Raw genomic sequence first — 15,892 nt, forward strand, 5'->3', positions numbered from 1 at the left:
GGAGGCAGCACGAATGCACACTAACGCAATGTTTACCGAGTAATTTATGATTAGCCTTAATGATTGAAAGGCTTAATGGACACATGGTTAATGATCAACGTCTTTAAGGAGTTCATCTCAAGCGCTGACACATCTCATTTAGCTCAGGTCCACTCACGGTCAGTCACGGAGCAAGCAAGTGTGAAAACATCTAAAGAGTTATTCAAAATTAAATAGTGATGTATTTATTCTTAATTGTGTCATTTTTAATAAAAAAAAAACAGATATGCAACAGCATTAAAAATATAGTTGGGTAATAAGGTATGGATTGTAATTGTAGTATAGTTCTTAAAAAGCTAACTGAGGACTAAGAATACTAAACTTGCAAGCGATATTTGTAAAAAAAAAAAACTGTAGTGTATGTCTGTCCTGGATGTTGTTTGGACAAAAGTAACTTATTCTTTTTTTAATCATTGTTAAAAACTCCTAATCTCTCTCTGCATACAGCGTACTCTGTCACCTTCAGGTCACCAGACCAAGCTCTGCACCGGTGGTGGCTGCATGGTTCTGTTGCATTCTCCTTATGAGGAGACGGTTCTGGAGTTTTCTCAGCACTCCCAGTCAGTTTAAAGTCTTCTTCTGGACAGTAAATGTGGCTCCATGACGTTTCAAATTTGGCTCATGCTGGATTTGTTTCTGTACAGTAAAACAAACAAACAAACAAAAAAAATCACCCACGTTAGCATCCCATAATTGTATGAGTCGACATCCAGCACTTGTAATTTTTGCACTTGTAGCTCTGCCTAACGGTGACACTGGTGTGTTGACAGCTTCCATTTCTGGGAAGAGTTCAGCTTGTGTCACAGGTGACAGTTCAAGTTAAATGAGGGGAACTTTGACACCACGGGGTTTTCCTATAGGATAATGGTCGCAAACACAAACAAAACCTGTTTTTGGAGTGAATAAACGTTAACCTTCCAGAACTGACTAGACCTTCAACCTTGTTGAAGATTTAACATCCCTGCTTAAAAAGTAGCACCTAACCAAAATACCAAGCACTCTCAGTGACCTCTCTCAGAAGAGTGGCCAAATATCCACCTAGAACTGTGCAAGAAGCCAGACAATGGCTGCAAGAAATGTGCCTTATTAAACATATTTAACCAAATATCAGTAAGGGTGTACATATATTTTTATGTTTGACCATGATTACAACTGCACTCATTTAAAAACTATTTTGTACTTATTTTTTTTTACTGTGTATTAAATATAGCATCTATAGCACCTTACACAGTTAGACTGTGTAAGGTGACCTTGGGGGTCAAGAAAGGCGCCTACAAATAAAATGTATTATTATTCCTATCTATCTGTCTGTCTGTCTGTCTGTCTGTCTGTCTGTCTGTCTGTCTGTCTGTCTGTCTGTCTGTCAGAGAAATTACACATGTATTCAAATGTGGACACCAAATTATTATTTGTCAAAGTTTGTTACATAATCATTCCAGCTCCAGTTAATATGCATCATTTAAAACCCTTAAAGGATTTTCAAGTGAAAGTCCGTCTTGCATTGCTAAAGATTTTTATTTTAATGTAAAATACAACCAATGGACCAATGGAAAAGGGAGAACAGTCGGACCCTGACTGAACTGCCTGGATTAAAATCCCAGAAAGAGGTGCAAAGATAAACTGAGAAGCATAAAATTGTTTTTATGCCTGTCCTACTTGTGAGCGGTGGTAAAACTTTGTACAGACGAAACTTTGGTTTGACCTGGTTTCTTTCCCCGCCGTGGTGAGACATTCAAATTAAAAAGGCATCAAAGTCTAACCTTTACCTTTATTCGCTTGGTTTTGGAGTCGTGTTTTGCTCGCTCAGCTACTCATTGACAGACGGCGCCACTGTCACGTCGTTTCTTCTTGTTGATTTGTGAGGGAATTTTGACTCAGCCTAAAATGTTCAATGAAAACAACATGCAGTCAGGCCATTTCGCACATTTTGTAAACATTTTTACAGCTTCCAGCTGGAACAGCCTGTTCCGTGTGTAAGAGGTGAACTTTGCCAAGGCTTAAAAATCTGTCCTGATATGTTCTGGTTTATAGAACCAATAAGAAAAGAGATGAGTCATAATTGTAAAAATAACTGGGATAATTTTTTTTTTTTGGTATAATTTATGGAAAGCAGAAGCAACCAATGAATTAGGATCTAAAGATAGACCTTTACATTAACATGATCTTTTACCTGCTGTGTGATTTGTTGTCTCACCTAGATAAAGAGAAGCATAATTAAAGTCAAATTCTTGATAAAGTTTTTAGGAAAAATGACAAGAAAGATTAAAACTCTTAATGTGCTTAAAAAGAACCCAAGAGACGAAAAACAAATGTAATCCTCACTACTCCATTTTATTTATTTTTTGGTTCAGTTTTGATGAGACAAAATGTAAAAAAATAAAAAAAATAAAAAAGCTAGGTGCACTTTTGTGCACCTAGCAAAGCAAAGGTGAGTGATTGGAAACTGGAATTGGATTGGAAAAGATGTCAAGAATCACAGCTGGATGTGGAAACCTGTCCTAGAAATGCCACCACATGCACACGGACACCGAGGACGGCCCGGTCTTCCCTGAGCAGGTCAGTCTGAGAACGCGCAATGTGGAAAAGAAAATAAATAAATCACAGAGAACATCATAAATCTGTTTCCATCTTCTTCACACACGTGTTTACACAGGGAGGCAAACAGGAAGAGATAAGAGGTCTATCAGCATGTCTTATCTTGAAACTGAAGAGTGCGCTCAGCCAGGTGAGGATGTTTATCACATTTTGAGTTTACAGCATGCAGTCTAGTCGTGTCCCATATCATAAAAAGACGCAGATGTGTCTGAGGAATGGAGAGGAGCTACAGCGAGCAATCACGCTTAATTAAAATAGCAACTTCTGGTTTGGATGGCTGACAAAAGGGAGCCGGACAGTTTTGTTGGGGTTAAAATCCTTGGCAAAAACTGAATCAAAAGGTCAGAAGGAATCATAAATAAGAATCTGCGAACTGCACTTCGCCCTTTTCTCTGTTGTCTCATCTTGCAAAGTGGGAGAAAAAAAGAAAATGAAGCAGTGAGCATCTGTGCGACAAGGCTGCGTTGCAAACACCACCTGGGTTGTCTGTTGAGCAAGTTGTGGTTTGGATCAGCAAAGAGCAGAGAACTCTCCGGGGAATCCAGAGAGGGAACATTAAGTCATTTTCTTATTTGGTCCCAAGGTTGCTGACAATCATAAAAAACTTTACTTGACATTGTTATCTATTGACCTTACGTATATGCAGCTCTGGGAAAAATGAGGAGCCCACTGCACTGAACCCCACTAAAAACCTCACTGGTTATTCCACCAAATATTGGTTTCTGAACTCTTCCTGAGTCAAAACATTAGCATCGTTGCTTCTAAATGAACATGAGCTTCGTTTTCTTTGGATTATTTGAGCTGCATCTTTTTCATTATTTTGACCATTTCTCATTTTCTGCAAAAAAACAACAACAAACAAACAAAAAACCTAAATTTGTGCTTGTAATTTCAGAGACATGTTGTCAGTAGTTCGTAGAATAAAACATCAAAGTTCATTTTACTCAAACATTTACCTACGAAAGGTAAAGTCAGAGAAACCGATCATTTTAAGTAATGTCTCATTTTCTTTCTAGAGCTGTATATCTTGCACAAACATATTAAAATGAATTAAAACAGGTTGAAAATGTTTTAATATTTCAATGATCGTGTTCAATCTACAAGTTAAAAAAAAAATCTTTACAGCCACAAACACCAGTGTATTTAGTCCCATTTATTCTTAGAAAACCATAAGAAGTTTTATTTGTTGTTTGCCACAGACTGTCAAGGGGACAGCATGTTTAGTATACTAAAAGTGTTTAGTATGCTAAACACTTTATGCTAATACCTAATAAATAGCTAACATGCTTATTTTAGGGAAAAGGCTAATGCTAATGCTACCACTGCTAATGTTTGTGCTAATAATAGAAGAAAAACAAATAATAAAGATACATTCTATTGACAGTAGACCAATAGGCGCCTCCATGCATTGCTTCAAGCTCCCCCTATGCATTGCTGTGGCAGGATCCAAATAGAGTAAAATGTGGTTCTACAAAGCATTGACTCAATATGAATATATTAAAGCTTTGTGTTTTTTTTCCTTTCTATTTCTTAGAATTTTACTTTATCTTTTGTTTCTTTTTAACCTTCCAGTTCCCAAATATGAATTTCACATAAAATCCAAACAAAATCCACAGAAGACGGTGACTACAATGTGACAAAAAGTGGAAAAAGTTTGGTCAGAGCACTTCTGCATGACCACTGTTCTGTTTCTGATCTTCTGTTTAAGTTTGCTGTTTCGGCAGCTTTGTTTTGTCCACCGCTTTGGACTTTGTTTAGACGTAATGACAGTTTGTTGGCATTCCTTCCCGTGGAGATCACTTAGATGTTTTTCAGAATCTGGGTCGAGTTTTTACTTTGGGCCAATCCTTGTGCTTTCCACTACCATCCAAAAACAACTATCTGCATACCACCAAACCTACAAAAACATCGCAACAGGGATCGAGACAGTTTTAGGAACTTAAAAGTTATTTCACTATTAAAACAAAAGAAAATATAAAATAGATAAAATTACATTACTAAGGTTAAAACAAAAACTTTTTTTACAAATAAAAATAAAATTACACTTAAAATAAAAAGATACATCCTTTTTATTAAAGAAATCCAATCTTGAACAGCTGTAAGTTAAAGACACTTCTTACAGATAAATTTCTTTTTTCTTGCCAACAATAGCAGATACAAAGGGAGCTCAATTAGCCATTTCTTTTGTGCCATCATTGTTTAAACACCCACTCAGGGAAAAAAAAAAAAACATTCCAGAAAAAGATGTAAATGTGTTATTAACTAGGGGTTAGATCATAAAAGAACAATATTTAAACAGTGCACAGTTTAATAAGTGGTTATTTTGTGGCCTTTTGAGGGCTTTAGTAGTTAACTAGTTCGCTCTGGGATCAATCAAATAAAACAAATACATGCCAAGTTTATTCATGGAGGGGCTTCCTCAAAGAAACCAGCAGTATGTGATGCAGTTAATGTATAATGGACCACCGGGAGGGGGCTCGAGGGGAGAGCAGAACAGCAGCCACACGTTAAACAGACTGAAGAGAAAATAAAATGCAGAGAACAGAGAGGACTGACAGAAACTCAGGGATCCTCTGAGTCCAGACAGACTGCCTGTGGTGACAGTTTGGTGTTTTGGTGTGTGACAGATGGTGGATTTAATCCTGAAATTTATTTTCAGCATGTTTCGGCTGTATCCTGATTGCTGTGTTCAGAGTTTTGTGTGAGGTTGGCAAAATTTTGACCGTAATTGTGGATTTTAGTGCCGCTTTCAAAAGGAAAAAGGATTCAGCAAGGATATCAAAATATATATAGCATCAAAACATTTATGCATTTAACATAAACCTACTTTTTAAATGCTTTTCCATTATGTTCAAGAATTGAGATCTAGATACTTCTCCAGTCCTCGATGTGCAGTTTGCATTTCATGCAGCTACACACTTGAAATCAGGTTGAATATTTGCTTCCAGAAATGAGCTGTAGAACAATCATTAGTGACCTTTTTCCCACCGGTGACATTTCACATACGCCAGTCCACAGGAGATCATCAGGAGCCGTGTCAGTGGGACTCGTGTCTGCCAATCAGTCTCAAGGCCTCTCAGCATATTAACTGTCTGAATCCAATTAAGAATTATTATGTTATTAAATCCCATCACTCCACGGCTAAATTTGTTGCACAGCATTTGCTCAACTTTTTCTGCCTTCCTTTCCTGCAGCAGGAGCAGAAGTGTTTCCCCCGCCCTTAAATATGCGGGTGCATTGCCAAATGCTTCATGTGACGAGAAAAATACCTAAAATTGTTGGAAAACATGGGAAAATATTTTTTCGAAGCTGCAAATAAAAGTTCCAGTTTGGTGTTTGTTTGTTTTTTTTTTTTTTTTAACATCCAGCTTCCTGAAAAGTGCTCCACCTCTGTATCTGTGAATTTTTTTTTCTTGTCAGACAATAGACAACAGATACCCTGCGTGTTGTGAGCAAAACAGAAGTGATGAGATGAAAGCTAGACAAGCCAATTTGTCTTTACTTCCAGGCTTTGCTATCCTCCTCGGTTTGCATCAGTACGAGTTCTGCGACATACCGTCAGACTCCAAAGAGCTTTAAGATGTGAAAACGTATCTCACACAGAGACTCCTGCTGCGAGTGAGTGGGAGCAGAGGAAGTTTGGACCTGATTTCTCTTGACATTCTTCTCAAATGAAGACAACATATGTTTGGGCCCGCAGAAAAATCCCTGGAATTACATCTGATCTAACCTTGGCTCCTTTCTTGTTTTGATTGGATACGCCAAGAAAAGGAAATGATGCATGAACACGAGATTATTCAAACGCAGCTCTGACCCGTCAGACAGGGCGCCACCTGACAGTAACAATGAAAGACCTGCAGGAAATTCTCTTTAGTATTTCTTGTGTTCAGAGTGACTGTGCAGATTTATTGAAATCTAAAAGCTGCAGATTCAGTTTCAGCTCCCTCCTGCCGCTTGGGCGAGGTACTTATCTCTACCGTAGGTTGCCTAGTGACCTGCGTGTCAGTGTGTGGATGTGTGCGTGTTTGTGAGCGTGTATTTAAATATAGAAGCAATGTTTAGCTTCAAAACAGAGCGAAGGACAACTTGAAGGAGAAAAAGGGAAGGCATTCGGAAACATTTGCAAGTCATGAATCCATAAACCAATCCATTTTTTCGAGTAAGAACAGCCCAGCAAACGTGATGCTTGAGTTTATTGATTTACTAGAATAATAAGAGAGCAGCAATAAAAATGTCATAAATAAAACACAACTTCACCTTCATCTCCTCACATAAGATCTGATAATGTTTAACTGAGTAATAGAAAAAACTTGCTTTTAAACAGCAGGTGGGAAACGTCTGATTAGTTCGACCTCATTTGTTTATTCGCAGAGGAAACAAAAACACAAACGACTCCCTGCATGTCATTTAGTTTCAGTATAAATATAGCCTCAGAAGTTTATTATACAATCATATAAAACATAAACTAATAACTGTTTTGCTCTTACACAGATCCTACGCTATGTAGAGGTTATCACTTTGAATAATGCACATAGTACACCTACACATATCAAACTGTACTTAAACATTCAGGTATGATGCAAATTAGCAACATTAGGTATTATTTGTTATAATATTTAAATTCATTTTTCAGTGTCAGGTATAAATATTATTGCTATTTCCAAACAGTGTTAGGAAACTCTATAACAACAAACACAGAACTCCAGCCAGATGTTGTTCACACTCCGACTGGTAGGTGGCAGCAAAATATGTGTTCAACATGCATCAACAGGCGCCTTTGGCTGCATTTAAATCAAAAGGTTCAGTTGATTTCTAAAATCTGACATGCAACTACAAAACCAGGAACAAGTCACCAGAGCAGAAATAGAGACAAAAATAAAAATAAGGACAATCAATTCCTGCTAAAATAATGATTTGCTTTTTTTTTTTTTTTTACAAAATATTCTAGTTGAAGTAGTGACAAAATCACCCCATGATTTAAATTGCAGTTTAGGATGTTTTAAATGGCAGACGTTGTGTTTAAATTCAGCTTGTTTACCGAATACATCTGAGCCGTTTCAGGGCTGCAGGAAACTGATTAACGTACCAAAGCCAATAACACACTTTGTTATTGGCTTTGTTCAATAAGCTGCACATTTGAAAGAAACACATGCCAGTGGCAAATAGTATTAAGTTAAGCTGCACGTCTCAAATTTGGTCTTCTTTGTATTCATCCAAAGCATTAAAATAATGTGAGGTTAATGCCATACTCAAACTTTTGCAGAGGATTTTTGCATTAAAACTTTTGCAAGGATCTTTGGTCCAGGAACTGGAAAGTGAAGAAAGTCAGACACACTGACTCCATGTCACAAATAGAAAAACTGTAAGCAGTCTACTCCATGGTGTTTAAAGAGAAAGGAGCTACATTAACAAGCTGATTAATATATTGTTTAAGCCATCCATCCATTATCTGACAGGTTTATCCCTAGTGGAGTCGTAAGGGGTTCTGGTACCTCTCTCCAGAGGTCAGTGGGCGAGAGGCGGGGCACTCCCTGGACAGGTCACCAGTCCATCGCACGGCACCAGGGTAAATATAAATAAAAACAATTACACTGTGTGTGTTTGTGTGTGTGTGTGTGCAATATAATACAAAATACAGCAATTCAAAATTCAATAAAATATGACCAAACTGATAAAATCTTGTTGTGGAAAGCCAAACATAAAAAAAAATAAATAACCCAGTTCTACTGACCCACTCGGTTTGCATCCCACCACCTGGACCGTCCATCTGCACTGACAAGATGAAACCAATGAATGTGACTATTTCTGACTAAAAAACCAGAATATCAACTAGGCTGTCTAAACATTAAATAAATCTGTCTGTGCACACTCGGTGTGCCAACAAAATCCTTCTATTCATCTGTCCATTCACTTAGGTACTTAACAGATCTACAGACAATATGCTCTGTTTTCTGCTTTTCTCCATGTTTAAGTTACAAGCTTTCAACCGGACTGAATTCTCCGCCCCGACTAAAACAAAGGCCACACAGATTTAATTATCACCAGCCCCATCAGAGGAGATAAGCATGACTAATAGGCGGCCAGGTGCAGATATCTATCGTATCTGCTCATTGGTGGTTATGGAGATAAAAACAGATTATTATATAATAATGAGTCACCCGTCAGTTTAACAGTGTGGCATCTGTCCATCTGGGCGCGTCTTATGGACACGAGTCTCCTCAGTGTTTTTTGAGTGTGTGTGTCTTCAGTAAAAGTTCCCAAGATGTGGTGAAAGGCAGCTTCTTTTCAAACCACTCATACAGCACCTTGCATCAAATGGGGATAGAAGTAAATCTATTTTTCTTCCCGGCAGGTGACAGATAACCCAGAGTGCAGAACCATCCCAGAAGTTCAGCTGATCGGCTGAAACCTTCCCCAAATGTCCAAGCTAACACAAAGCCTTGGAAAAGCATTCACACCCCTAAAGCTTTAATCAACCGTGCCATGTTTCAACTACAAACACCTCCCCTGACCTGAAACACGGTGGTGGCAGCAATGAGGATGCTTTTTCAACTGGAGCATGAATCTAATCAGAGTTGCAGTAAACATGGAAGGAGCTAAAAATCCAGGGTGATCTTTAAAGAAAGTCTGTTCAAAGATGCATGAATTCAAAGAGGTCATGGTCTTTCTGACCTAAAAATGTCCAACACTACAATAGTTGTTTTGATGGAAAAATGGTTATGAGTTATGAATCCAAAGTCCTCATGTGATAAAATTGCTCCCACTTGCTGCAGGACCTTCATGTACAGGCAGCATGAACGATGGACGATGATGAACACGGACTTCTGTTGCCAGATTGTCGCCACTGTTTCTCTCAACGAACGTCAGGCAGCAATGACAGGATAAAAACAGATGTAAAGCCAGAAGAGCTCGGAATGTCTGAGATGGTCTAGTTCCAAAAAAAAAAAAGTCTGACCAGGAAGAAGCTGCCCAGCAGCAAAGCTTTTAGAGTTCCTTCACCTCCTACAAAAACGGTCAGACTTATTTTTCAACCCCTCACCTGGGACACGCACCTGTGCATCATCCCAAATTGCTGTTTGCAATAAGAACTTCATATTTCTATTTGAAATCCCTGGTCATTTTAAATGCAACCTGTTTCTTTGCTTTTGCTAAGGGTGAGGATTTCTTTAACGTACCGCTTCACAAGACGAAAAGTAACTTTCGAAAGAGCTGCAGCGAAATCAAAAGGAGCACGTGAGCAACATAGAGAAACGTCCAACAGAGAGAAACCGAATCAGTACAGTGGGTTCACACATGTGACTGTGATAGTGCATCGTTCTGTTGCGTAGTTCACACGCTGAGCTACACAAGCTGTTACACGTGAATCAGGGAATGAGGAAGACAGCCTTGAACTCTGCACACTGATGCCATTTTATCGCCCCTTTCTTTCCCCTTCAGCAGTCTTTCAGAGCCAATGAATGGCTGCATTATCCCGACTCAGCTTTCAGGGATGTTTGCAGAGGCAGACAAAAAAAGAGAGCGACGGACTAAATGAGAAATAAATATGACGTTTCGAGTCTATTTTAAGGTGTTCCACTCCTAACGTTGACAGAGAGAAACCGGAGGGATTCGTGAACAGCAGCAGTTTGAAACTGTCCAATCCTCTCAATAGGCCTGTTAATGGGTATTTTACTGACACCAAAACCGAGCGAAGCATGCGAGACGCAACACAATGTGCCCATGCGATGGGAGTGAAGAGTTATAAGTCCGGAGTATTTGTTGTTTTCTTACGACAACACTTCACCGCCATTAATTTGACAATTCAGACATTTAGATTTGTTTCACAGTCCTTTAATGCAAAGAGTCCTCAGTAGTGTATCTGCTTCAGCAGCTGAAAGAGGTTTCTGGCACGTTCTGCCCGACAGTGAGGGGAGTGATGCAGCGGCAGCTCGAAGAAGGAAAACGTGAAGCTTCGAGAGAAGCTGAGCGCGGTGATTGGATTCAGCGGCGGCAGGCGTGGAAGGCGAGGAACCTGGCACTGAGGTACGACCCTGCTTCTCGCCTGAAGCCTTCTGCCCACTCCACCTACACACAAAACAGCAGACAACGCTTCTGTTAGTGAAAGACAGTCGTTAAAACAAACAAACAAACAAACAAAAAAACGTTTAAGTTACATTGATCACATCCTTCTGTTAACATGTGCGAGACACGCCATATCGACCAAAGTATTGAGATGTTTCATGCTTTCTGGTGAAGCTGCAAACGGTTCACAAAGTTTTAATTCAGCTTAATCCAAACATACTTTATTGATCCCAAAGGGAAATGAGTGCCTTTGGGGACTCTTGGTGGAAATATTTGATCAATATTCTTACATGGCTCGCAGTTTTGTCTTTAACTAAAATATCTTTGAAGATAAGTTTAGCCGGGAATACATCTCACAAATGTTCTTATTGTACTTGAGATTTCCTATCAACCTCTGGAGTTCGCTGAGCTCCATTGCTTCACAAATGTTTGTAGAGGAAGTCTACATCCCCAGGTGGTGGATACAAGTTGGAACGTTTTGGATTGTCTGAATTTGGCTGTGTCACAGAATACCTTTGGGAATGTGACGTAGACACTTTAGTGCTTAAAGGCATGGTTTTCTTGTCCTTTGCATCAATGAAAAGAAAGGAAATCAGTCATTCTTTAGTAACTATAGTCTGATGTCCCACCTGTGTTTTTCCGAGGGACCAACAGGCAGGGAGATGAGATTTCGGAGCTGAAACCTGAACATGAACATTCATCGTTTTCCTCCTCCTCCTCATGAGGATCGGCAACCGTCAGCTGAGGACCAGGTGGGACGGATGGGGGTCTTGTTGGTGTAATTGCTGGGGGTGTTATGGTGAAGGAGGATTCGGAGTGAGCAAGGCCACCCCACGGTGTTACGTTGTCTGAGAGGAGGATGGAAGAAGGTCCTGGGTGATGCTGAGAGGACGACAAAGTCTGGGGCTGCTGGTTATGTTTCTTGCGATTCGTGAGGCGTGGTTGATGGAGAGCAGTGGAATTAAAGGGAGGCGGGCCTGTATGCGTTCGCACAGAAAAACAGAAAAGAAAGAAACACTTTTGAGATATATCCTTGAAGAGATTACATGCATTATGTGCCTTGGTGAGTTATTGTGAGCTTTTTCTCTGAATTTCATTTCTGCCAGAGTTTCAGCAGGAATCGCAAGAACGTTACATTTAAAGTCCATCTCACCGCTTTCAATAAATTACTATATAATCAACATCATGCGGTAATTTGTAAGTGACAGATGTTGGTGCTGAATATATGATGAGTTATGACCCCTAACGAAACTTTTCCTTAAAATAAAGCTCAGACGTACTGTCTTAATTTTTATGAGACCGTTGTTGTGAGCCTCGTATTAGATTCACAGACAATGCCTGAGCTGAAGATCCTGCTCTGTGTTGAAACCTCAGTGTGTATAAAGCGTTACCAGTTCTGCTCCCAGATGAACCAATGAGAGGCATTCGTTTGCGAGGCATCATAAATCTGGGGAGCCAGAAAGCAAAATTCAATATCACTTTCCATTAGAGGTTTCCTGAAAACATGTCATCAATTCACGCTCCATCAAATCAGGCAGAAATATCTCACAGGCACTAAAACACAAACATCAAGGATGTAAAGTATAAATTGTACTAATTTGTCACCCCGTGTCCTTAGTTGAAATATACAATTATTGTGGCTCTTGAGGAGGTACACCACTGTTTTGTTCTCTGCATTTGTGGATAAATGCTCTTTAAATGAAAAAAAAAAAGTTAATCAGATTCACTCCAGGATTTAATTTTGTGGGTAAAAACATTTCAGTTTGGATAAGTTTTTTTCTATTATTGAATGATATCATATTTTCATATATGCATTTTTAAAACTTTATCTGATATTAAAATTTGTTTAATAATCTCTGAAAATGAATAAAAAATAAAACAGAGAAAATAGAAAAACTGTCTGACATAAAGCTGCTGTTCCAGCTTTATGTCATGAATATTCTCTCATAAAACAATTCAATCTGTTTGCATGAGCCCCTTGACATTTAAGCTTGTGCACAGGATGCTCTTTAAAGTCTTTGCAGTTTTGCTCTCAAGCTGGGCTCCCAGTGTTTTTCTGGGGGGAAATGGAAAGCTGGGAGATGAGGAACGGCCATTACCGCGTCTGAAACCATCCTGACAGCGGCGAAAAAAAAAATCTACTTTTATAGAAAGTTGACATTTCTGAGACGGACATTGGCACTGAGGGTAAACAGAGGACACAAACAGAGACAGTGACAGGAGCCTCTGAGTGCATGAATGCGTGAATGTGTGTGTGTGTGTGTGTGTGTGTACCTCTTTGACTGATGCAAAATGTCGCTCGTTCTCCACTTTTGACAGCTGCGCTCTTATGCCTCGCTCTCATGGGTGATGCAAAACATCCTTCACGGGAACAGTTCCCCTACTGGCACTTCATCACTACAGATGGTGATCATTTCTCAGGCTCTATTCCATAAGTTATTTCTTCTCTCCACACATGTTGGAAGGCTGAAAAAGGACTACACAACACAGCCTTCTCCTAAGCCACAAAACGAAAAACAAACACAAATCCAGGCCTGGGCAGGCATCTTCCTCTGCATCTAGTCCCAAAATGTCTTGTGTGATGATTTTTTATCTTCGTTTTTCTGTTTCCTCTACTTTGACGCGGTTTCCAGAAAAACAACTGGGACTTTCAGTGCAGCAGGAAACGTCTCTACATCGACCTCGCTCTTCTTAACATCACGTTTATGTTTTCAGCTCCCCACTTCCTCACTCTTCTCGCATCCTTTCTTTACTTTATGTATGACAGAGCAGAGAACAAAGGGCGCTAAAGGAAACCGGATCCAAGGAGCTTTCATCAACTTTCTCTTCATGTCCCTCCTCCTCTAGAACCACTTGGCCCCGTTTTCTCCATCACTCAAGCGTCCCCTCGCTTTCTTTCTCCTCTTTCATGCCGAGTGCAGGTTAGTGAGATGGGCACGAGACAAAAAGTAATTTGAGATCATAATAAAATATTCATATATTCATGAATACCTGCAGCCTGTCTGCCCTAACCTCAATAAAGCCACCCATGCATGGAGATAAAGTGGCATGCAAATTGGCGCATGACGGGGCTCCCGTGGTTAAAACTTCTCTTATCAAGAGCAGCCAAATGAATTAAAGGGCATGCACTGTACTTTAACTTTTTCACCGTTTCCTTTTCAGTTGTGTTCTGGTTTATAGCTCACTGCAGATCTTTCATTTCAATGTCTAAAATTGAGTAAGAGGTAAAAGAAGAAGGTCGAAAGGCGAAAAAAAAAAAGAAGAAGAAAAACAGTCACAAAAACAACCAAAAGATGAAGTGGATCATGTTATGATTGGACATCAGTGGATAACAATGATGTCAAACCAATACAAAAGAAATGAAGCAATTTATCTGGTTTCAGTTTTAGTTCACAAAGTGAAAATGTCCATGATGCTCCAAGTGAGGAAGAGGAAGTCAGGAGATATGTTGTCTGAGGGCAGACGTTTGGAGACGTAACAAACCGACACCTTTAAAAAAGATTTCAAAGCACTCTTCAACAGACCCAGTCTGTTGATAATCCAACACGCCATGACAAGAACTGCGGCTTGAAACAGAGCGTTCACATTGGTGTAGTTTCTGCTCCAGTTCTGACTAGTATTGTTGTTCTAGTTGCGTCAACACAATCCTTCAGTGATAGCCTAACCGTAGAATGATTGTCTATGTTTTACACGTGAAGGTTCAACAACATAAACTATATCAATCTGCTTGAGGCAGGTTTTGCCACCACCAGCTAACGCTACACACGTAACGGGTGGAAGAAAAGTAAAAATACTAACATATTGCCAATCCACAGCTACAATCAGACAATCTCTGATTTTTTTCCAAGTTTAGACACAGAAAAAAATCTGTACCGCTCAACCACATAAATGCTAAGTCTTTCCTTCGAAGCGATGGCTCTGTTTAGGCTTTTCAACCTGGTGAATCTTCACAGAGATCGCTGTTGCGGTGTCGTAACGTTTTTTTATTTTATTTTGAAAATTCAGTGGTGCAAAGCAAATATATGACAAATTAGTTTATTGATGAGTGTAATTAACTTTTGTAGAGAACTTAGAAGCTGTTTTTCACATGATGACCTTCGAGGTCAGCTTCTGTCAACAACCCTAGAACTGTTTTTGCTTTCCAAAAGATAAAGCAGGGAAACATTTGAGCGGAGCTTTATTAATAATTCATAAGCTAGTTTATGCTGTGCCTGTTGTTGTTAATGTTAAGTAAGAGGGGGAGTGAACTGAGCTGGTTTTTGTGAAGGGTAAACTTATGCAACGCCTCCTTCAATTTCAAATGCTTCTGACACAAGGCTCGTCTTTTGGAGGTTTTCTTCCTGTATTGACCCCCATTCATTTTCTGATCACCTCTGATCAGTTTCCCTGACGACATATTGAGAGCATCACTGTTTCTTTGCGAGGAAAATGTGTTGATGGCGATTTGGACTTAGTGATTTAGTTAATGATTAACAGAGGGGGACTTTCTCCATGCCCTCACAAGAGAAGACGGCTCCACTATGAGCCTGCAAAACCAGTGACGACACCACAGAGCATCCACTGTAAGACTGCACTCACACAGAGGTGACTTTAAGCTACCATATGCCTGTGTTCACCCTCTTATCGACAGGCTTCGACATTTAGCATGACGCACACGAACAAGGTTCAAGTTGTCTCACAGCTCATGACGCAGCTGCAGTTACATTCTGAGACGCACAGACGCAAGATATATGCAAAAGTCGGATTTTAACACCACAAACTAGGAGATAAAAAGACAACGGTTTCCACTAGACACTAAGAAATAAACATTATTTTTTGGTGTTTGCAGAAATTGTGCAGGACGCTCTTCTCAACGACGCCTGCATTGATTGTGGCCTGGAGCTGGACATGTCACTGGTTGGTTTTGGTATTTAATATCAGGAACGGACGATGCATTTCTGTGTGCAAATCCGAGGGAACTGCATGTTTTTTTGTCTAACATTCAAATAGAGTAGAGTAGCTACACACAGAAAGCATCTATCATACTTCCTCATTCTAAACAATATTTCTAAACACTGTGGATACTCACTATAAGCAGTTCTGGATTTGTTTTAATTAGGACTAAACACAGTCCCAGAACGGCCATAAATGAACAATCTGGCATCATTCCCTGGAGCACATACCACCGACGGGCCAAGATACTTTTTAATATGAATTT

At 39.6% G+C, this 15,892-nt stretch overlaps 1 protein-coding gene across 1 annotated transcript; it reads right to left on the bottom strand.

Annotated features, from left to right (window-relative positions):
* Positions 1-10,460: 10,460 nt before the first annotated feature.
* Positions 10,461-15,862, bottom strand: LOC103155655 (uncharacterized). Its single transcript, XM_007577409.2, has 4 exons — positions 12,970-15,862; positions 12,087-12,142; positions 11,325-11,672; positions 10,461-10,698 (listed from the first exon to the last, which is right to left on the bottom strand). The coding sequence occupies exons 2-4, from the start codon at positions 12,136-12,138 to the stop codon at positions 10,481-10,483; spliced, it is 618 nt and encodes a 205-aa protein (XP_007577471.1). The 5' UTR covers positions 12,139-12,142; positions 12,970-15,862; the 3' UTR covers positions 10,461-10,480.
* Between the last annotated feature and the right edge of the window lie 30 nt (positions 15,863-15,892).

The sequence above is a fragment of the Poecilia formosa genome, unplaced genomic scaffold (assembly GCF_000485575.1).
Source record: "Poecilia formosa unplaced genomic scaffold, Poecilia_formosa-5.1.2 Scaffold440, whole genome shotgun sequence".
In the NCBI taxonomy this organism is placed as follows: domain Eukaryota; kingdom Metazoa; phylum Chordata; class Actinopteri; order Cyprinodontiformes; family Poeciliidae; genus Poecilia; species Poecilia formosa.

Coding starts and splice junctions, on each gene's coding strand:
- LOC103155655 (XM_007577409.2), bottom strand. CDS start 12,138: ATGATGCCTCGCAAACGAATGCCTCTCATTGGTTCATCTGGGAGCAGA. Junction 11,673..12,086: donor TTCATCTGGGAGCAGAACTG/GTAACGCTTTAT, acceptor GAACGCATACAG/GCCCGCCTCCCTTTAATTCC. Junction 10,699..11,324: donor GGTCCCTCGGAAAAACACAG/GTGGGACATCAG, acceptor TTTTGTGTGTAG/GTGGAGTGGGCAGAAGGCTT.